Genomic DNA, 22,461 nt, shown 5'->3' on the forward strand with positions numbered 1-22,461 from the left:
AGTCTATCCACAAGTATTTAGACAAGTTTTGGGATTTACATCTCAAAGCTACTGCCTTTCAAAAGATAGACTTTGCCGAGCAAAGGCCGCAATTCTGTGCGGGATTACCTGAAGAGATGGCCGAATACATCAACTCTCAACGGCTTGGTACTATTAGTGAAGTAATCCATCACACCATGGTTGCTTCACGCATCAATTTCCATCAAGGGGCTAGACGTAATGTCAAGCCCATGAAAAACAAATACAAAAATGATGCAAAGGGGAAAACCAATGTTCAAAATTCTTTCCAAGGCACTTCCAACAACAACAACAACAATCGTTCCAAGGAGAAGGGAGTTTACAAAGGCAAAAAAAAACTCTCTCCTAAAGAGCTTGAAGCTTTTTGCAAGGACCATAAGTGCTTCAAGTGTGGGGAGCAAGGACATGGCTATCGTTCTTGCCCCAAAAAGAATGCTCGCAATGAGACTCCTAGGGCTTCCACCATCGAAGCTCCAAAAGAGGATGCTCATTGAAGAGGATCATCACTTTCCTATGCTTGGGGAAAGGTAAGAGAGCATGATGCCTTCATCTTGTTTGACCCTGGCTCTACTTTCATATCAACGGAGTTGGCCGCCAACTTGGGCATTCAAGCTTTTGATATGGGAGATATGGTAACGGCTGACACAACTTTCAAGGGACAAAAAGCCTCCATTACTCCCTTGATTGGGAAGTTGAGGCTTCATGTCCAAAGCTATGTTGACAAAGAAGACTTCTTCATCTCTCCTCTCCAACATGAGTATGCTATCCTTGGGGCGCCATGGTTTGATCGCATGGCTGCCAATATGAAGTTCCCTGAAAGGAGAATCTACTTTACCAACAGGGAAAAGAACATGTATATAGATGCTAGTGAGTGTGGTCACACTATTCCACTTGTAAATCCTCTTGGCTTTGATAAGTCAATGAAGAGATCAGTTTTTGCGTACATGATTTTTGTCAAAGAGCCCATAAAAAATCCTAATGTTTCATCAAATGTAAATAGTAGGAATCAAGAAGAGTTAGACTTGTCTAATTTTTTGAAAGGATTCCAAGATGTGTTCATTGATGATATCCCTATGGAATTACCTCCAAAACGAGGGGATGATGACCATCGCATTGAGCTCCTTCCAGGAAGCTCACCTCCTAACAAGCCTCCTTATCGAGTCTCACAAGCTCAACAAGAGGAGATTATGAGGCAAGTACAGGAATTGGTAGACAAAGGGATGGTGAGGCCTAATTTCTCTCCCTTTTGTTCTCGAGTCATTTTGGTGCAAAAGAAAGATGGTACATACCGTATGTGTGTGGACTATCGACCACTAAACCATATCACTATCAAAAACAGATTTCCCGTGCCTCGGGTAGAAGATCTATTTGATAAGCTACAAGGCTCTACCTACTTCAGTAGGATTGACCTTAAAAGTGGCTATCATCAAATAAGGATAGTGGATGAACATATCCTAATGACCACGTTTCGCACAACATTTGGTCTTTATGAATATCTAGTCATGCCTTTTGTCTTGACTAATGCACCAGCTATGTTCAATCGTCTAATGGAGAAATTTTTTAGACCTTATCGTAAATTCACTAGAGTGTTCTTTGATGATATAATCATCTATTCCAAGTCTTTGGAGGAACATAAGCAACACCTCCAAGTGATTGTTCAAGCATTGAGGGAGAATAAGCTTTTTCTCAACCAAAAGAAAAGTGAATTTTTTCTTCAAGAGATTCAATACTTAGGTCATATTATCTCTCAAGATGGCATCTGTATGGATCCATCGAATTTAGAGGTAATAAAAGCATGGCCTAATCCTACATGAGCTAAGAAGCTTTATTGGTATGTGCGCATACTATAGACGCTTCATAGCAAAATTCTCTGAAAGAGCAGGACCACTACATGACTTAACTAAGAAGAACGTTAAGTATGTATGGACTGCTAAGGAGAAAAATGCTTTTAATAAGCTTAAGGAGAAGCTTACCTCTTAACCAGTCCTCATGCTTCTAGATCTTTCAAAGCCATTTGAGGTCCAATGTGATGCTTGTGGTGATTGCCTTGGATCCGTTTTGCTTAAAGAAGGGCATGCCATAGCATATGAGAGCCGAAGGCTCAATACGGATGAACGAGTCTCGGGTATTTATGAGAAAGAGCTTTCAGATGTTTTACATGCCCTAAACACATGGAAGCACTACCTATTGGGGACTCCATTTATTCTATGAACCGACCACCAAAGTCTGAAGTATTTCATGACGCAAACCAAGCTTTCCGACAAACAAATGAGGTGGGAAAATTTTCTTTCGCAATTTAATTTCCATATTTCTCACATAGCTGGTAAGCACAATCAAGTGGCTGATGCACTTTCACGACGACCAGAAGTTAATGCGGTGTCTATAGCTACTCACAATGATCTATCCTCTATGATAGATAAGTATGCTACTAACCCTGACTTTAGAGACATAATGTCAGCCCTTGCTTTGGGGAAGAAAGAGGAACCATTCACCTTACAGGATGGTTATCTTCTCCACGGAAATAGGCTATGTGTTACCCATTCCCTTCGTGAGAAATCTATGTATGAATCCCATGCTCCTCCTTACGTGGGGCATAGAGGTGTTCGACCTACCCTTTGAGGAGTAGAGACGTATTTCTATTGGCCTACCATGAAAGGGGACATACAAGAGTATGTTTCAAAATGTGCAGTATGCCAAAAGACTAAGTATGATAGAGGGAAGCAACCTGGATTACTCCAGCCATTGCCTATCCCAAATTCACCATGGGAGAGTATATCCATGGATTTCATCTTTGGATTACCCAAGTCTATCCATGAGAATACGGGAATATGGACAACAATCAACAAGTTTAGCAAGCAAGCACACTTTATTTCTGTCAAAAAGACTATTAAGGCACAACAAATGACAACTCTCTTCATATCAAAGATTTTCAAACACCATGGATTACCAACATCCATCGTGTCAAATAAGAATCCTAGAATGACCATGAATTTTTGGAAAGGTCTCTTTGAAAATCTAGGAACAGGATTGAATTTCTCTTCGGCCTATCACCCACAAACGGATGGCCAAATTGAGATAGTCAATCTTACGATACTCGATCTACTCAAGACTTATGTTACCAAAGTAGATCAACGCTCACCATGGGAAAAGTACTTACCTCTTGTAGAGTATGCCTACAATAATACTGTACATACTCCTACGAGAAAAGCACCTTTTTTGAGATCGTTGAGGGAAGACATAAAAGTCCCTTGCTACTCAAAGTACATGGGAAGATCTTTGCCGCCGATGAGTACAACCGTGACCTACAAGAATCTTTTGAAAAGATTAAGGAGGCTATATCCATATCTCAACAAAGGCAAAAAGTTGTTGCTGACAAGCACAAAAGGGCCTTAACATTCAAAGAAAATGATTGGGTCTTGCTTAAGTTTCCTAAGGCTCGATTAAGGAAAACCACGGGCAAAAATCCTACGGGCCATCAAAAGTATTATGCTAAGCTAGCAAAAAGATACTATGGTCCTTTCCAAATCTTGAAGCCCATCAATGAGACAGCTTATCGTACCCAACCATTGGCTCATACACAATGCTTTTCATGTGAGCCTACTCAAGTCCTACAAAGGAGAGCCACCAAGTGAACCAATTATTGAAGACCCACCCGAAGTTAAAGACCAAGAAGAGATGCTACAACCTGAAGCTATCCTTCGGCATGAAGACAAGGCATTACGACATGGTAAGATTATCTGACGGTATCGTATTAAGTTCAAAAATTATCCTTTTAAGGATGCTAGATGGATGCAAGGAATACAGCTTAAGGATAGTGTGAACCTTGTCAATACTTACAATGCTACATTAGAGTAAGCAAATGTACAAATTTCTTTTAAATGACCCATTTTTTTGTCTTATAATACTAGTTCTCTTTTTAATTGTGCACAAATTTAAATAGTATGCATGCTTAGAATCATGTTTGTGATGACGATGTCTCTCAAACACCACGTAGATTTTGTCACTCTACTTTGGGAGAATGAAATGGACTAAAGAGTAGACATGCTTGCAGCAGCTATGTCTCCCAAGCACCGAATGGATGTTATCCATCTTGGAAAGATGTCATAGGGTAAAAAGGGATCCTCTACCCGGTAAGTAAGATGACTAATGACTAAGGCTTTATCTCTTCTACCTCATAGTCGAGGACGACTATGATTTCAAGAGAGAGGTAATGTCATAAAATCTAATATCTAACCAACCCAAATGATTTTCTCATATGAAACTGATCACTTAATGTGGGAGAATAAACGGGCACAAGGGTTAAGATATAGACGTGTGCTTATAGATCTATCTCAACACGGGGCCAATGGTAAAGGGGCCCAAATGAGAGATGGTCTATCAAAGAGCAAGGCTAACCAATGGAGCATAAGACCTTAGGGTTAGCTTAGTTGAAGACCTCCAATAGTTAGTGTAAAATTCCTTTGACCTTAGGTAAGCTAGGGTTGAGCTTGAGATGGGAACCCGGCCCAAGCTTGAGGTGCTTGAGGTGGGAGCCCGGCCCAAGCTTAAGGTGCTTGAGGTGCTTGAGATTCTTGAGGTGCTTGATGATTGAGATGCTTGAGGTGCTTGACATGCTTGAGATGCTAGGACTGAGCTTGAGGTGAGAACCTAGTCCAAGCTTGAAGTGCTTAAGGGCCAAGCTTGTGGTGGGAACTAAACCTATGCATGAGGAGCTTGAGGTGTCAAAAGGTCAAATCCAATCCCTACAAGGAGGGGGTGAGCCCTACAAGAGGGGGGATGAGAGAGAACACCCCCACACACAAGCGCATGTAAGTCATGCTTGGTACAAAGAAAGCAAACTCATGCTGCCCTCATAGTGTGCCTGAAACCTATTGGTTGGCCACCCAAGGGATCCAATGATAATTTAGGAGAATTAATTAATTATCTTTGCATTTGTTAAGTCCTCTCTCTCAAAGGGAAAAGGGGGACACTTGTCCTAAGACTGTTACCATATACATGTGGTAGTGATGTGTATGAACACACTAGGACCGCCGGGGCATTTTTTCCCTCTTTAGGAGTTTTTTTCCCCCGTGCATTGTATATACGCCCATCACTCTAGGGCTATCTATCTTTTCATTGCACACTAAGTAACACACTCTCCATTGTGTGCCTTGAGCTTCCTTCGTCTTCTCCAAGCTGTGTGTTTCTCTGCAACCCTAATTCCAACAATTGGTATCAGAGCAGGTCACGTCCTCCCGGGCTTAGTCGCCAGCTGCTCCAGCACATGCCTGCTCACTTTCTCCGATTTCAGTGAGCTTTGGCGAGCGTTTGCAGGTCGACAAAATTTTTAATTTGGGCTCAAAATTTTGATTTGGGTTCATTTCGGCCTCCGTTTCCACTACAGGCAGTACTGCACAGGCTATTTCGTCATTTTGTGCAAAATTTCTATCAGTGCCGTTTTCTGCATAAGAGGTGCCTTATAGTCTTCTACGGTTTGTGCTATATAGCACAGGTTGTTCCCGCTCCATTTCTCCTATTTTCGGGCAGTTTTCACATCAGGTGCAGCATTTACCATGGCTGACAACAACAACACAGATGTGTTCAAGATGTTTGCTGCTGAGGACAGGTTGGATGGGGACAACTACCCTATGTGGGCTTATATGATGCAACATGTTCTTGTGTCAAAGGGTGTCTGGAACATTGTGCAAGGCATTGATGTACGTCCTGGTTCTGAGGATGTAGGCGATGTTGAGGATGTTGCAGGTCTTGCTGCAAGGATTGCAGCTGTTAGAGTTGTTTTGCCTACGGCAGAACAAGCTCGTTGGGATGTTAAGGATGCGCAAGCTCATGCATTGATTGCGTTGTTTCTGAAGCGCACCATTGTTCCTCACATCAGTTCAGCAAAATCTGCAAAACAGGCTTGGGATATTCTAGCAGGTCTTTATGCAAGCCGCAATGAGGCTAAAATTGCTTTGCTGCGTAAAGAGCTGGAGTCGAAGATTATGCATGAGGAAGATGATATGGACACTTTCCTTGTTAGTGTCAAGGATATCAATGAGCAGCTTATTTCTGCAGGTGAAGTCATTTCAGACAGTTCCCTTGTACAGACTGTTCTTGATGCCTTACCAGATTCCTACCAGACTTTTGCTAGTACTTGGAGACTGATGACCCAAGGAAATCCTGAAGTTGTCAAGTTTGATGCATTATGTACATTGTTGTTGCAAGAGTCACTTTCCAGAAAAAACAGGACTAGGCAGCATGCAGTTGAACAGGCTTTTATTGCTTCTCAAAGAAAGGGTGGTAACAGTAATGCAGCCACTTCTTATGGTTCTGCTGCGAGTGGTAAAAATTATGTTCCTAATGCTTCTACTGGCAGCACTTCGTCTGGCAATTCTTGTGATAAGGGCAAAAAGAAGATGCGTTGCCATTATTGTAAAGCCAATGATCACTTGATCAAGTCGTGTCCTAAGTTGAAGGCCAAAGAGGCTAAGAAGAAAGAGGGTGGTTCCACTGCAAATGCTGGTTCCACTACAAATGCAGCCATTGTTGAGTCTTCTATGAAAGGAGACTGTAATGCTGATGTTGATGCAGAATGGGCTTTTAGCACAGAGTGCACTTACAATCCTGCTGTCCATGATGCATGCTTGTCAGTTGCTGCAGATTCACATGTGTGGTATTTCGACAGTGGTGCTACAAAGCACATTACCTCACATCGTGAATTGTTTACCTCTCTTGAGTCTGTCCCTCATGGTAATTCAGTCACTTGTGCCAACAACGCCTCTTATCTAGTTCAGGGAGTTGGAAAGATTGTGCTCACTGCTGCTAATGGCAGTTCCTTCACACTTGTTGATGCACTTTATGTACCTGGGATCAAGAAGAATCTCTTGTCTGTATCCGCACTTGCTAGACTTGGACTTGTAGTCAAATTTGTGGATGACAGATGTACAGTTCATGATCTCAGTTTTGGTGATGAAATTGTTGCATCTGGCCTTTTGTGTCGTGGGCTGTATAAGCTCACTTTGTATGACAAGTGTGGACAAAATTTTGCAAATGCTGTTGCAGATTCAAGGGCTATTGGCATGCACGTTTTGGTCATCTGAATTTTGCCAGTTTGCTGCGTTTGCAGAAATCTGGTATGGTTGCTTCTTTGCCACCTCTTGAAGCACCTATCAAACATGTTTGTGAAGGTTGTATTTTGGGTAAGATGCAGCGTTCTAAATTTCCAAAGGATGGTTCAGTTCGGGCCACATGCAGGTTGCAGCTTGTGCATAGTGATGTTTGTGGGCCCATGCAAACTCCGTCCTTGGGCAATTACCTGTACTTCGTGACTTTCATTGAGGATTACTCTAGGCATGCATGGGTATTTCCGCTTAAAGCGAAGTCCGAAGTTTTTATGTGCTTCAAACAATTTTTGGCTATGGCTGAAAATGTCTTGAAATGTACTATGGGCACCCTCCGTTCTGATCGAGGGGGGGAGTATATGTCTCATGAATTTAATGCATTTCTGGCTAGTCGTGGGATAAAACACCAATGTACAGTACCTTATACACCCCAGCAAAATGGTGTTGCTGAGAGGAAAAACAGGTCACTGACAGAAATGGCACGATGTATGGTCAAAAGTCAAGCTTTGCCGCATTCTTTTTGGCTTGAGGCCATTATGTGTGCCACTTATGTACTTAACAGGTGTCCTACGAAAGCTTTGCAGTCTATTACTCCACATGAAGCATGGCATGATAGAAAGCCTTCTATTGAGCACATCCGTGTTTTTGGTTGTTTGGCATATGCTTTGGTGCCACAAGTGCAACGCAGAAAATTGGATGATAAGGCTGTCAAATGTATTTTTGTTGGTTATAGTGCTGAAAGAAAAGGTTACAGGTTGTATCATCCGCAAACAAAACGTATTCTGGTTTCACGGGATGTAGTGTTTGTGGAAGATTCTGTTCAGCCCTTGCTGTCATGTACCAGAGATAGTAATGTAAGCTCACAGGACATTTATGACACTTTGTTGCCTCTTTTCAGTGGTGGAAATACGAATGTAAGTTCCAATGAGGCAAATGTACAGCCTATGGGGGTTTCTGAAAATGTTTTAGATCAACCTATTGCTGATGCAGATGTACATGATGTACTTGACGAGGAAAGGGCTGAAAATGAGCACGCTAGAGGTATGCCAAAATGGCTGGTGCACACTTTGTGTGACAGTAAATTGGATGCACCTTTGTCTAGTCGTACTCGTTCAGGCTCTCGCCATGCATTTTATGCATCAGATTGTTATGCTTTGGCTGTGTCTAGCTTACATGATGTTGAGGAGCCTCTGACTTTTGATGAAGCACAAAATTCAGAAAATTGGATGGCTGCCATGCAATCAGAATATGATGCACTTATAGAAAATGACACATGGACTTTATGTGATTTGCCTCCTGGCAAAAAGGCCATTGGTACGAAATGGGTTTACAAGTTGAAACGCAAGCCGGATGGTGAGATCGATCGCCATAAGGCTCGAGTTGTTGCAAAGGGTTATGCACAACAAAAAGGCATAGATTATGAAGAGACTTTTGCTCCCACTTGTCGTATGACTACTGTGCGTTTTCTATGTGCATTGGCAGCTCATTTTGGTTGGGATGTACATCAATCAGACATTGTTACTGCTTTCTTGAATGGTGACATATTTGTGGAACTTTATGTAACGCAGCCTCACGGTTTTGTCATAAAAGGACAAGAGGACAAAGTGTGCAGATGTAAGAAGGCTTTGTATGGGTTGAAGCAATCTCCTCGTGCTTGGTATGAGAAAGCTGACACTCATTTGGTCAAACAAGGCTTTCGTAATAGTCCAACAGAAAGCACATTGTATGTAAAGCGTGAGGGTGATGTACTTCTCATTGTGGTTCTTTATGTTGATGATTTGTTGATCACTGGACCAAATGAGAGACATATTGCTGAATTTAAGGCTGATTTGAATGCTACTTTCAAGATGAAAGATTTGGGGCTGTTGCATCATTATTTGGGTATACAGTTTAAGCAGTGTGATGGTGGTATTGCCTTGTGTCAGAAAAGTTACATAGAGACATTGCTATGTAAGTTTGGACTTGAGGATTGCAAACCTATTGCCACTCCCATGGAAACAGGTTTGAAGTTGAGTCTACATGATGCTGGTGATCCTGCTGATGTCACTCTTTACCAAACTGTTGTTGGCTGCCTCATTTATGTATGCAACACGAGGCCGGATATTGAGTTTGCAGTCTCACAGGTCAGCAGATTTATGCATAGCCTAGGGTCTAAGCATTGGCAGGCTGTCAAGAGGATTTTCCGCTACCTTAGTGGCACTTTACATCTTGGCTTGTTTTATCCCAAGGGGGGATCATTGCCGCCAGACTTACATGCTTTTTCGGACTCAGATTGGGCTGGTTGTTTTGACACGCGAGTGTCCACAAGTGGTTTTTGTTTCATGCTTGGCAGTTCATGTATATCATGGTTGAGCAAGAAGCAACCTACTGTGGCCACTTCAAGTTGTGAGGCTGAGTACAGGGCAGTCTTCACAGCTACGGTTGAGTGTGTATGGCTCAGACGCCTTATGGCTGATTTGGGTGTTGGACAGGACACTGCCAACACTATCTACACTGACAGTCAGAGCGCATTGGCAGTTGCGAGGAACCCAGTTTTTCATGCTCGCACAAAGCACATTGAGGTGCATTACCACTATGTCAGGGAGAGGCTCTCAGCAGGAGAGATCGGCTTGGCTTATGTGCCAACACAGGACAACCTTGCAGATCTTTTCACAAAGGCATTGTGTTGTGAGAAGCTTGAAGCTTTCCGCAAAGCTTTGGGCTTACTCCCCTTTGTGGACGGATCCTGTCCTCAGGGCATGGCACTTCCCTTTACTCATGTGCCCGCTCTCGTTCACCGCATCACTCCAGGGGGGATTTGTTACCATATACCTGTGGTAGTGATGTGTGTGAACACACTAGGACCGCCGGGGCATTTTTTCCCTCTTTAGGAGTTTTTTTTCCCCGTGCATTGTATATATGCCCATCACTCTAGGGCTATCTATCTTTTCATTGCACACTAAGTAACATACTCTCCATTGTGTGCCTTGAGCTTCCTTCGTCTTCTCCAAGCTGTGTGTTTCTCTGCAACCCTAATTCCAACAAAGGCTACCCTTGGGACAAGTGTAGCCTTGTCCCAAGGCTACCCTTGTTGCTTGTAATGCCTCCTGCTTGTGATTGGCTAGGCTTGAAGAGGTCCAATGAGCTTCAAACATGAGCTACAAGGGAGGGTCGACCAAAGCAAGCTAGGGGGTTGCTTAGGGGGTATAATCTCCCACACACACTCTCATTATACAATGTGCAAAGTGCAAGAGCTCCCTCACCTTCTCCAATCAAGTAGAGGTTGAGAGCCTACACCAACACTCTTGGCTATGGAGTGCAAATCCAACCAAGAGCCATGCTTCAATGCTTAAGCTTTCCATCTTCTCCATCTTCATTACTATGCTATCATGTATGCTAGCAAGAAGAGTATGATAAGTGAGGAACTAATTCTTTCTCTTATGAAATGTTTCTTCTTCCTCTCCCCTACCCTCGTTCCCTGCTAGCTCTCTCAACCTTCGAAGGTGTTTGAGGTCTTGGGACAAATGCTTGGGATAGTTAAAGCTTTCTTCAAAGTTTATGTTATGCTTGTGATGCAGGAAGTTTTCCATCTTTATTGCATCACCTAGGTCATAAGGGACACAAAGATTGTATTGTAACAAGTGTCTCTTAATGGGAGAAATCATAATTCAAATGCCTATTGGAGGGGGGACCGGCTCCGCATAAATCCGGTCCTCAATTGTTGTCATGTTCTCTAAATTCTCTCTCTTGCAAAAGTATTGTTCATGCCAAGTTAACAAATTGCTATGTCTATGTTGTTATCTTCAATTATGTTCACCCACTATGCTCACAAAGTAATCTCTCAAAAGTATTCTCATTAATTTCTACTACTCTCAAGTTAAATAGGCCAATTCCATTACAGATATTGTTATGAAAATGGTGATGGAGAGCTTGCACCATCTCTGTATAATAGGCATGTAGAGTTTCACTTTATTCTATGCAATTGTCAGCCTCAAATACTGAGTACTACTGCTCCTTACATAATTCAACTGCAAGGTGAAGTTCCAAGCCAAACATGGTGTCCCCTCTTTGGCTTGGAATAGCCCAAGCTTTTTGGGAAAGCTGCAGTTTTTGCTAAAAACAAGGTTTTGCTAAAAACAAGGTTTTGCTTTAAGAAGCAACTCTGACAAAACATTCAATTTTTTTGCAGTAATCTACTCAATAAAACGGAATAAACAACTAATGTGATTGTAAGTGAATTATACTGCACCATAGTGCCCTTGTATAATCATGACACTTGTAGTATCACTCTGACATATTTCATGTCAGAGGCACATATTTAAGTGAATTATATTGCACCGTGGTGTCCTGGTATAATCATGACACTTATGGGATGTGTCACTTTTTAATAAAAATAATTTCCATAAATATTTGGTTTAATCTCGTTTCACCATCGTATGTCCACTAGAAATGATATTTTTGGATAAATATTGAAAGCTTTGCTCGTCGAGGACGTCTAACAGCACAAAAAAATTTGTGAAAAGCTTAAAAAAATAGAATTTATAAAATTAAACCATGCCTTTGCCTAACCCATCGTAACTAAAAAATGAACTTGCTTTTAATCAAAAAGCATGAAAAAAGTTCAAAAAGTATATTTTTACAAAATTGAACTTTAGCTTCTTTAAAGCTCATATATGACGATCGGACACTGCTATTTACAAAAAAGCATTAAAAAACACTAGAATTAAGAAAAAACAAAAAAAATCAAAACTAAACCAAGTGTTCGTCTAACTTACCAAAACATTAAAAAACCTTTGTTTTCCACTTTAAATTTCACAACGTTACACATCAAATCTTCTAGGCCAAAAAATAAAGTAATGTACATTTGTTTTAAAAAAATTAATTTAAGAGACCCAAAAATCGGAGATACAAAAAATAAGCTAGCCTCCCCTCTTTTTGTATGGTTAATAAATAATTGTAAGCTAGCAGCCTTCCCATCTATTTGGTATAAGTCTAAAAAGCTCGTATACTCTCTATACAAAGAGCGAAGATTTGAGATTAGGATTAAGACAAGAAAACAATGGATGTTTTGTGAAGGGGTAAACCCCTCTTTTACAAATATATACTCTTAAGATTAAGCTACACATGTTGTGGGATGGTTTTTAAGAGGGAAGTTTTGCTTGCCGGTACATAGATTGTCAAATTCTTCTACTTCCATCACATGTGGAAGGCAAGGAGTTGTCCAGTCTTCAAGGACACCATGGAAACAGCTAGATGCAATGAAATTATACAAGATAGCATGGAAGCGGCTGTTGCCATTGGAAAACGAATGAACTCTAACGAGTGGAATAGGCTATTGATGCCGCAATAACTGGATAGATTTCTAGGTCTTTGCTTTGGTAGAGGTCCTTTTTTGAAGTGTTGCGGGGTGGCTCCTTTGTCAACAAATGTACCTACGGTGTTGGGAGATGTCATGGCTAGGGTTGAGCATGACTTGAATTTGTAATTTTTTGGTTATGCTAATATAATTCACTCACAATTTGCAAAAAAAGAAAGATAAGCTACACACGAGGCCATGTATCAGCTAAACAAATGTGGCTTATTTTTTAAGCAACATTTCCTAGATGGAGTTTCATGACTGGGAAGATTAATAGTTCCACCATAATCAAGCAAAAATTTATTACACAATGTTAAAGACCTTGAATCAACCCCCAACGATATTTAGTAGAACAAGGTGTCTACCTCTGTAGACATGGCAGTTTGGGGGGGGGGAGAGAGAGAGAGAGAGACCCCTTACTACTTCTTTTCACCCACAAAGCAAAGTTTGAAAAAGCAAGCTTTCTCTTGAAAGAAAGTGCCAACAAGCAAAACACAATCAAGCAAAGATAAGAATATTGCATAATGGTAAAGATATGAATGTAAAATAGCCCTCAAGTTTAAATCTTAATTGAGATGGCAAGATTTAACAATTTTTCGGTCAAAACAGAGAGTTCTACTAGTTGTAATATTTACATCAAATTACTGCATCTCCTGCCTGTTTGGCTTCAAAACCAATTAATTGAATACATGCATAGAGCAATGGAGCTCAAAGGCAAAGAGGAAAAAACGCCCTCAAAACACCTCTTTATATAGAGGATGTAAAGACCTTCGAACTTTCTAATTTCATGACACTTTTCATTTCCTATACTATTACCCTTCACTTTCCCAACCCAAGCTTTTCCAATGCCATATTCCTTCAACTTCCCATTCCACCTATCAGACCGATATTTGCAACAGAAGCTTGTGGCTAAAGCACCCAAGGACTAGGGTGTCTCCTTTTCAGCCAATGGACGTCGGGGGTCGATGTCCACAATTTTGTTGTGCAAAAGGGTAGGTTATTGCAGGCATTTTGAGAATGATAGAATGCATGATAAATGGCATATAATATAAGCTATGTAGACTGTGCCAATCTTGGGGGCTCGAATTGACGACTAGAGCTTGGGAAGGTGCTCCATCTCTTCAAGAAATGGGTAGTCTGTGTATCCTTTCACGGGGTGTTGAATGTAGAATGTCTCGCGAATATAATTATTCAAAGGTGCATTTAACAGAAATCTTCTAGGAAGGTCTGGATTTGCCAAAAACCAACGCCCATAAGCCACCAAATCGGAAGCATCAGACTCAATGACCTCATCGCCACTCTCCCGAGTGTGCCCTCCAGCAACCATGAAAGCTCCTTTGAAGGCCTTCCGTGCAGAAGCAAGCGTGTCATGCGTGTGTACCTCTATAAAACTCCCCTTCACTCTCGGCTCGATATAATGCACATATAAAATGTGGTATTTACTCAGAGCAGTGGCCATGTAGACAGCTAATGCTTCTGGGTTTGAATCGGCCGATTCTGAGTGCTCTCCGAAGGGTGACAAACGAATGCCAACACGTTCAGGGCCTATTTCTTTTGATACTGCTTCGACAACTTCAAGCGGGAATCGACATCTATTCTCCAGAGAGCCTCCATGTTCATCTGTCCTGTCATTGATGCTATCTTTCATGAATTGATCAAGTAGATAGCCATGGGCACCATGAATTTCGACACCATCAAAACCTGTTGATCCAAGAAAAAGGGCAATTCATGAATGCTAAGTTCCAGCGTTTGCAAAAAACCAACCTTTAGTGTATTTTGAATCAACTAAATCTGCAAAATCCCTGCTATTGCCTTGAAGAAAACTCAGATTCTAACGTTAAGACTGTTAGTCCCTAGACATCAGGAAGGGCATCTGAGCAGTGTCAAGCCAGTGGAACCGGCCTGATGTGTGAACATACCCTTACTTGAGGGGAGGTTAAGAAGGGCAGAATATTATAGGATCCCTTAACCGCCCTTCTTAACATCAGTGGACATTGCTCAAGCACCCTGATGTCTAGGGACGTTACAAAAACCAGAAGAGTTTGAGAGGGCTCTTTATCACTCTGGTTAGAAAAAAAAAACTTGTTGGTCAAGGAGGGAAAGTGGATAGATGCCCTTACTATATTTATGTTACTTGCCATTACCTGCAGCAATAGCATTCCTTGCTGCCAGACAAAAATCATCGACAATCTGTGGAATCTCGTCAATCTCTAAGGCCCTTGGTTCAGAATAGTCACCTAACTCTATCCCTGAGGGCATGCGCGCTTTCCCAGAAAGCTTCTTATTAGAGGATGAGATTGGAGGCTGGCCACCCGGTTGGTATGCTGGAAACATCAATGAATAGAGTTTAGCAGAGTTTCACCTAATACATATAAAAGCTTCATGTGGATGAATTTGTGCGTACTTCTATAGTATGTCAGAAAGTGAAGCATGACAGGCATCATCGACAGGACTCCTAAGCCTTTGCGTCTTCCAGATCGACTGTGGGAGAGTATTGCTATGGACTTCATCTTCCCATGGTCGATCTGGCCAGATCGACCGTATTGCTATGGACTTTATATTCACAAACCAAAAGTCCAACAGGGAAGGCCAGGGAAAAAGGATTTTACCAGTATTAGAAACCCGCCCAACGTGCCAAATCTGAAGAAAGAAGAAGGCCCCTTTGTTATGTACAGCCTGCACAATGGGCTTCCATGCCTCGACTTGCTCCTCTGTCCATATGCCAGGGGTATGCGGATATCTGATAATGCAATGTGTAAATATTCAATCACAATCACAGCAAAACACAATACATCCTATTAAGAAATACACAAAACCTATGATATAAGAGGGCCACCATCACGGCTGCAAATTTGCTTGTACACTCATCTCATTGCAAAGCAAGGTGAAGGGTCACACTGGCATTCTAAAACAAAGAAATGAAAAGGACCAAATGGATCCATCCACAAACTATGAAACCAAAGAAGATTTCAATGCTTCACATGCAAAAATCAAATGCATGCCTACCTAGGCTTGTTTTAAAAAGCCAAAAATGTTGAAGAAAAGATGCACGACGACCTTTTGCACTTCTCCAATATGGCTTGTTTTAGAAAGCCAAAACTGTTGAAGAAAAGAAGTAAGAACTTTCACAATTCTCCTCCATGGAGTGTTTTAGCATGCCAAAAATGAATTTGTACATAGATGCTCTAACTACCAGAGTGGATAGATTGATAAATATATGCACAAGATTGCAACCTTACATTCAAAGCTCATTGAAGGCTTTAAATTACCGTCATTACTGGCTGGATGGGCCAAAAATACACGTATAAAGGCAGGCTACTTACCCTTGCGCTGTGTCAGAGACGCCAGTTGCCTCTGCAATAAGGAATCCTCCAGAAGTTGCTCGTTGTGAGTAGTAAAGAGCAGCATGCAGCTGGGGCACGCACCCATACGACCTACTTCTAGTGAGCGGAGCGAGCACCACTCTTCATTTTGCCAAATCAAACAAAAAAAAACAAAACCCTTAGCATGCCAACCAATAACTCATCCATATTAGCCAACACTTAGCATGTCAACCAATTACTCATCCAATTTCTCAGATAACAAGAGAGCTTAAGAGCACTTAAAATATCACATTCCTGTCTCAAACCCAAAAAGTATTCAAGTGTGCACACAATGTGCGCGTCACACGACGTATGTCCATGCGAGACGAAGACAAAAGCCATCATAAGCTGTGCAGATAGCCATGCTTCTCAAAGAGAATAAACAGCAGGCAGAGAGCAAACAATTAGAAAGCTTCCTTGTAGTAAGTGTTTTCTTGTAATGTTGTAAAAGCATCTCTCTCTCTCTCTCTCTCTCTCTCTCTCAGAGAAGGGGGGAGACGTACCTGTGGGAGAGATGAAATGGGCCCATGCGAAAAGGAGTGAGCAGAGGTATGGAGCCACCATCGTCGGGGGATGTATGTACTTCGGATCCCATAGCTGAGAAGAGAGAGCTCTGGTTCTCTCTTCGCCACCCACACAGACACTCTACACGCATGCGTGAGTGAGCCAATTAATAGTTCAAGAACAGGAAAGGGCCTTTTGATGGTGACGTCTCTCCTTGAATCACCAACCACTCGAGACTCTGATTCCTACGAGGTAAGGGAGCGTCCCCACGGGCAGAGTTTAACCCCTTAGCCAACTCCTTCTCCACTCTGTCGATTTTGGCATCGTTTTGCTTCCGTCACCAGCTCGTTGTCCCAACAAGGCTCCAACTCTAACAATTTTGGCAAAATTGCGCTAACTTTGCCACTTTTTCTCATGCCCCCCCGCCCCTCCCTCCCTCTCTCTCTCTCTCTCTCTCTCTCTCACTCTCACTCATACACACACACATTTGGCTCAGCACTTTAACTGCATCAACCAACAGCACACCGACAAATTACAATTTCACTATTTTTAACAAATTAAATACAGATCCACCGATTTAGGCAGCATTAGTGCAGATTCGCCGATTTAGGCAGCACGTCGAGTGTAGATTCGCCGATTTAGGCAACACCGATCACAAAATCATGCTGCAGTGGCTAACCACCACTGCAACTGGTATGATTTTGTTACCCGGGTACATAATGAAAGTGATTTGGATTTGGACTTATATTGTGGAATTGGAATTGGATTGGCATTTGGTATCTGGTGATTATTTCGCAGTATTTTTGTGATGAGACTTGACATTATGAGATTGATGATGAGCGTGACCAATGATATCCTGATTCATCAGGGTATGACATATACTGCTTATTCTAGTGGTATGGGACACTAGAATAGGTAGTATATGGATGACGGCAGGCATAAGCAATGTTGTCTAATTTTATGGATTTTTCTTTTACTATTTGAGAGAGATTTCTAATCATTGTTTTTGACAAGTATTGTTTGTAGATTTTTTATCTTCGCAACTGAGAACAGTTGCTTCCCAATGGAGAGGTATGTTATGGAATTGATATTTTATTATTTGTTGCAGGTGACAGGTGGAAAAGACTGGGACCGAGCTAGGCCTATGCGAATGAAAATATATACATTGTACATTTTATTATTCAAGTGCTCTTTTATGAGCTTTGGCCATTTATGACCGGCCGGCCAGTTTGTACTCACAATTGACCATTTAAGAAATCTATAAAACAAATACGTGCAAGAGGGAAATGGTCACCCTTGCACGGGGGGAGATTGCACCCAGTGTCTGTGTATTCTTCTCTCCTCTCCTCTCTTCTCTCTCGCCGTGCTGGCGTAGCACTCCACTCTAGGAGGTGCGTCTGCAGGCTTCTTTCCTCTCTCTACCGCTCTATGTCTCTCTTTGTTTGAGTACAGCGTGCATACGCGCTATGGGTTGTGCCAGGTATGCCGATATATGCTTTTCATGGATTGCAACAACCTCTCCTTCCATCTGTAAGCTTTCTCCTTGCCTTGAGCAGCAGATTTCCCCTTGAGACAATCCTTTTTGCCATGGCCGCTTCCCAAGCATTGAAAACATAACTTCTCTTTTTTAGCCTTCTCAAATTCCTCAGGGGAGAGAGGCCCTTAAGACCCCTTTGGGTTTTTTAGCTGCATCTAAATTGGCTACTATAAATTTCTTGTTATTGTGCCCATGTTGTGTGCGTGTATTACCATGTGTATTAGCAGGCACGTGAGTACTATTTGATTCATTTTCATTTGCATCATCATGAATGTGGACTTTCACTATGGCCTCCTCAAGTGTTTTAGGGTCCCGAGTCTTGATGTGCTTCTTAAGCTCTGGCGTCAAACCATGGATAAACCCACGTACTTGTTGAAAGGTGTCTAACCCTTCTAACTTTAGGATAACATCTCGATAGTACGATAAATATTCAAGCAATGATGGGTGTTGGTGCATGGAACACATGTCCCAAGCCGTCCAATTTCTATCTGCTCATTTGTGGGTAGAAACTCTTTTCTAAACATAGCCTCAAAGGCTGTCCAACTCTGTGGTATGATATTCTTCTCCTTGAGAGACATCCACCATTTATAGGCCTTGCCTTCTAGAGTCAGACTTGTCTGTAGTGCTGTGACTGCATCCGGAGTACGCCGTAAGACGTGCATTCCATTCCACTTGCTGAGAAAGATATTCACTGCATCCTTATTGCGTTGTCGGTCCTCTCCCTTAAAAGTTGGTGCCTTTGTACTTTTCAACAACTCATCCACCTCCTTCATAGTGAGAGAGTGTAGAGAATTCAGAGATGGACCTTGTCCATGACCAGAAGGGCCTTGCCCCTAATCGGCTATGTGTTCATGCATATGTGTGTCAACAGGACCCTTTGCCCACTGTGCCATAAGCTGTATCACTAAAGTGGATAATTTATTGACATTTTAAAGTGGAAAAGATGTTTTTAAAAATTGGTCCCAAGGCCAAGGGCCTTAGGGCTTCAAATGAGAAAATAGCTTCTCAAAACCAGCTAAGGCGGGTTTGCAGGCAGCGCGAGCGAGAGAGAAGGTGATGGCCACCAGTGGGTTGCTCAGCTTGCCTCGTGCCAGGGTCGAGTTATGCTCCCCTATGTCGGGCGACCCCGTTGAGCCCCTTTCCACGCAGTTTGACAGACCCGACCCTTCTTCCCTCCTCAGCACAAGGGTGCCTGCACACGAGTTTCTTTGCTTCGTCTTCCTTCCCACCTGGCAAGAGGTGAATTCCACGGCTCTTTTGCATGTACATGCAAAAAGTAGAAGATCACGCCCTTCCCTGGCTAATTTTAGCTCTAATACCAATATGAAGCCCAGGGAACTATCTTCTAGGATTCACCGCCCAACCTCCCGTATATGTAGCCCTTGGCCTGAATCCCAGTCCACACTGGTAGCCGGCCTCTTGGCCCGGGTCACGTAGCCCTTGGGTTGTATACCCAGTCCACAATAGTGTGTAGACTCCATTTAGAACACTTGAGTATGCTAAATGAGTTATCACAACTAATATGTACCCGATAGAGTACCTCTTTTCACGTTCCATGAAAACGCTTCTCCAAGGGGGGAGTAATGTCAGAACAAGGATCCTAAGGAGCAAGGCTCGACCTAGGGGGTAAGGACCTGAACCAGGGGCTCGGACTAAACCAATGTGGATTGGGGATCCAAACTACGGCTAGGGCAAGGAGCCGGACTATATATAGGGAGGTAGGGTGGTGGATCCGGGCTCATATACAACATAACGTGTAGACTCCATTTAGAACTCACTTGAGTATGCTAAACGAGTTATCACAACTAAGATGTAATTGAAAGAGTAACTCTTTTCACATTCCATGAAAGTAACTTGCTGACGTAACTCATCAGCCAAGTTTAAGTCCTTGACTTGTTATCTTCTCATATCAATAAACAACCCCACCATAGCTAGTGTTTAAGATTGAGAACCAGAACTATACATGAAGCTCCAGCTAGAGCAATAAATGCTTACTAATTGGATTGCGTGGTGCTAACGTATGCACTTTGCATATCCTTTAGCCCAAGATTACACTTTGTAATCCGTCTAATCTGCCTATCCCCTTGGATACTGATAGTATTGAGGTGTGTTTCTCCACGGTTTACAAACAGTCTTCCAAATGACTGGTAAATAGAGACCATTGTTCCTTACAACATTGCTAAGAAATCAACAATGTTATGAATAACCATCTTGGTTAACTTGAAAGATCCACAAGCACCCAAACCAACTCATGACCTCTATTGGATCACACTTGCCGACAATGGGTCATTCATGTTGTTGTGTGATTGCATTTTTGATAGACAACCTGCCTAAGGAGTCATGCTCTAGCACCTTGAAGCTTGCTTCACCCCTCTTCTTGATAGTAGGAAGTGGATAAAGCAAAGAGATACTTGTTAATCAAAATCTATGACCAAGTACGTGTATGGAGCCTTGCTCCTCTTGGGAACTCATGTATTGGCATTCATTGCCACCACTACCTTGCACAAGAAGTAACTTGTGCAAATAGCTTAAAGAACTCCTGCAATGTAAAATTATCATAAAGCTAGAAAACCTAAAAAGCATGGAACGCATCTCAAACCTGTACTGTTGCTCAGCCTTAATCATGGTGCTCTTCTTGAAACCTTGCTCCAGTCAAACCATGAGTATATCCCTTGGAGCATCTCGATAACAAGGTATTGGTTGATTTTTCCTTGGAGATTGGTCGAACCCTTTGTGTTGCCATTCCATGTATGTTACTAGGCCAGTTACGGCTGTCAAAAACCGCGTAAACACGCGTTGATTCAGAGATCCCTAAGATGTTTGGATACTGCTGAAGGTTCACCCTTGGCGTCGAAATTTTTTTCCTTCATGATTTGTATGTTCGAGCCTCCATGGTTCTTGAACCGGCTTATCCTCGGTAGACTCTATCTGTGTTATTAACATCTCGCATGTTGCATCTCTCAAAAACTCACACCTTGTAGCCCTTTTTCATCCATAGTTGTGCACATGCTAGGGGGTGCTAACGCTACGGCTGTAGGGTGTGTGCATGGGGTGGGCATGCACTCTTAGAACCTTTGAAGAGTGGCCACCCTTTAACCATGGGCAGCCCCCAAGTGGAAAACCGGGAAGCAAATAGGGATGGCGGCCTTGCTGCAGAGCAGTGCGAGGAAAAAAACAGAGGTTGCTTGCGTTGTGGTGCTCCCCTGACCACGTAGCAGGGTCGGGATTCACTCCCCTTGGCGCTGCGAACCTGATGAGTCCGTATTTTCTTGATTTGATGCATGTCGACTACGGCCCAATCTCTGTGTTAGTGGCCCCTCCCACGCGAGTACCCGAGTTTCTCTTCCTCTATACAAGGGGCCATGCCCACCCTACAGCATTGAGAAGAAGGTCTCCTCAAGGAGCTTGCCCATGGTTCTCCACAGAGAGAGAGAGAGAGAGAGAGAGAGAGAGAGAGAGAGAGAGAGAGAGAGAGAGAGAGAGAGTGAGTGAGAGAGAGAGAGCAAGACCATGCATGCCTCATGCAACCAATCTCCTTCCCCCCTCCTCCATGGCTCCTCCTCCCTGAGCTCTGATACTAATATAAGACCTAGGAGATTGAGATGCCAGATCCACCGCCCTACCTCCCTATATATAGGACGGCTCCTTGCCCTAGCCGTAGTTTGGATCCCCAATCCACATTGGTTCAGTCCGAGCCCCTGGCTCAGGTCCCTGACCCCCTAGGTCGAGCCTTGCTCTTTAGGATCCTTGTCTTGACATTGAACCAAGTGTACGCCTTACTTAATAGAACTTGAACACGATCTCACTTTCCATTTTAAAACATCACAGCTAATCAAAATGGCAAAATTGAGTGAGTTTGTAAGGAGATGGATTTGATTTTGGAAGTCATTTTTTTGAGGGGTATCTATCTCTGAAAAAGAAAAGGTGAGAAAAGAAAAAGGGAAAGGTTTCACAGATGCGGCAAGGAGCCAGCTAGGGGAGACATGCGGGCAAAGGGGGAGGAGGATGTGTGCGAGGCTTGTGGTGGTAGCGACAGTGCTGTGTGGCTTTGGGGGAGGGGGGTGTGGAAGCATCCTTTTTTAAAAAGGCTTACATCTGGTGCAACATGGGTTGTTGCCAAAGTGGATAGTGCAACTCAATTTAAGTTGTGCACGCATTCACCCTAGTGCAAAACTTGCCCTGAGTGTTTTAAATAAGCATTGCACATGGGTGGGATCTCCAGGAGGATCTCTGATCTTTGGAGATGCTAAGTAATGAAAGATAAGTTAGCACCCATGATCCAAATTTAGACACAGTGTTCTCGAACCTAGGGCTATGACAGTTGCTTTGAGCTAGATGGAATCTCCGAGTCCCAAATTGAGCAACATTGATGTCATCGACACATCAACAAGGGGTAAGGACACATGCGGAGTGGTAGGAGTGAAAACCCAAATGGTAGGCCCTTCAAAGCCTAGCTCCAAAAAAAGAAGCCGCAAATTTTCCCCCACTTTGGTATTAACTGCCTACCCTCTATGCATAGTGCTAACTACCCTCTTGGCTTTATAAACAGTTGTTGAATCAGCGCTCTGAACCTATGACCCAGGCCACAAAGGAGACCCTAGTCGT

The 22,461-nt window shown here is 42.7% G+C and overlaps 1 protein-coding gene and 1 pseudogene across 1 annotated transcript; both read right to left on the reverse strand.

Annotated features, from left to right (window-relative positions):
* Positions 1 to 13,000: 13,000 nt before the first annotated feature.
* On the reverse strand, positions 13,001 to 16,425 carry LOC147457576 (putative 12-oxophytodienoate reductase 11). The gene is made up of 5 exons (XM_086512434.1): positions 16,319 to 16,425; positions 15,777 to 15,917; positions 15,063 to 15,193; positions 14,598 to 14,777; positions 13,001 to 14,154 (listed from the first exon to the last, which is right to left on the reverse strand). The coding sequence occupies exons 1-5, from the start codon at positions 16,408 to 16,410 to the stop codon at positions 13,547 to 13,549; spliced, it is 1,152 nt and encodes a 383-aa protein (XP_086368560.1). The 5' UTR covers positions 16,411 to 16,425; the 3' UTR covers positions 13,001 to 13,546.
* A 4,205-nt stretch (positions 16,426 to 20,630) lies between these two features.
* Positions 20,631 to 21,269, reverse strand: LOC147457577 (uncharacterized; annotated as a pseudogene).
* Between the last annotated feature and the right edge of the window lie 1,192 nt (positions 21,270 to 22,461).

Source organism: Adiantum capillus-veneris, chromosome 5 (assembly GCF_014529385.1).
Source record: "Adiantum capillus-veneris isolate H3 chromosome 5, ASM1452938v2, whole genome shotgun sequence".
Classification (NCBI taxonomy): Eukaryota; Viridiplantae; Streptophyta; class Polypodiopsida; order Polypodiales; family Pteridaceae; genus Adiantum; species Adiantum capillus-veneris.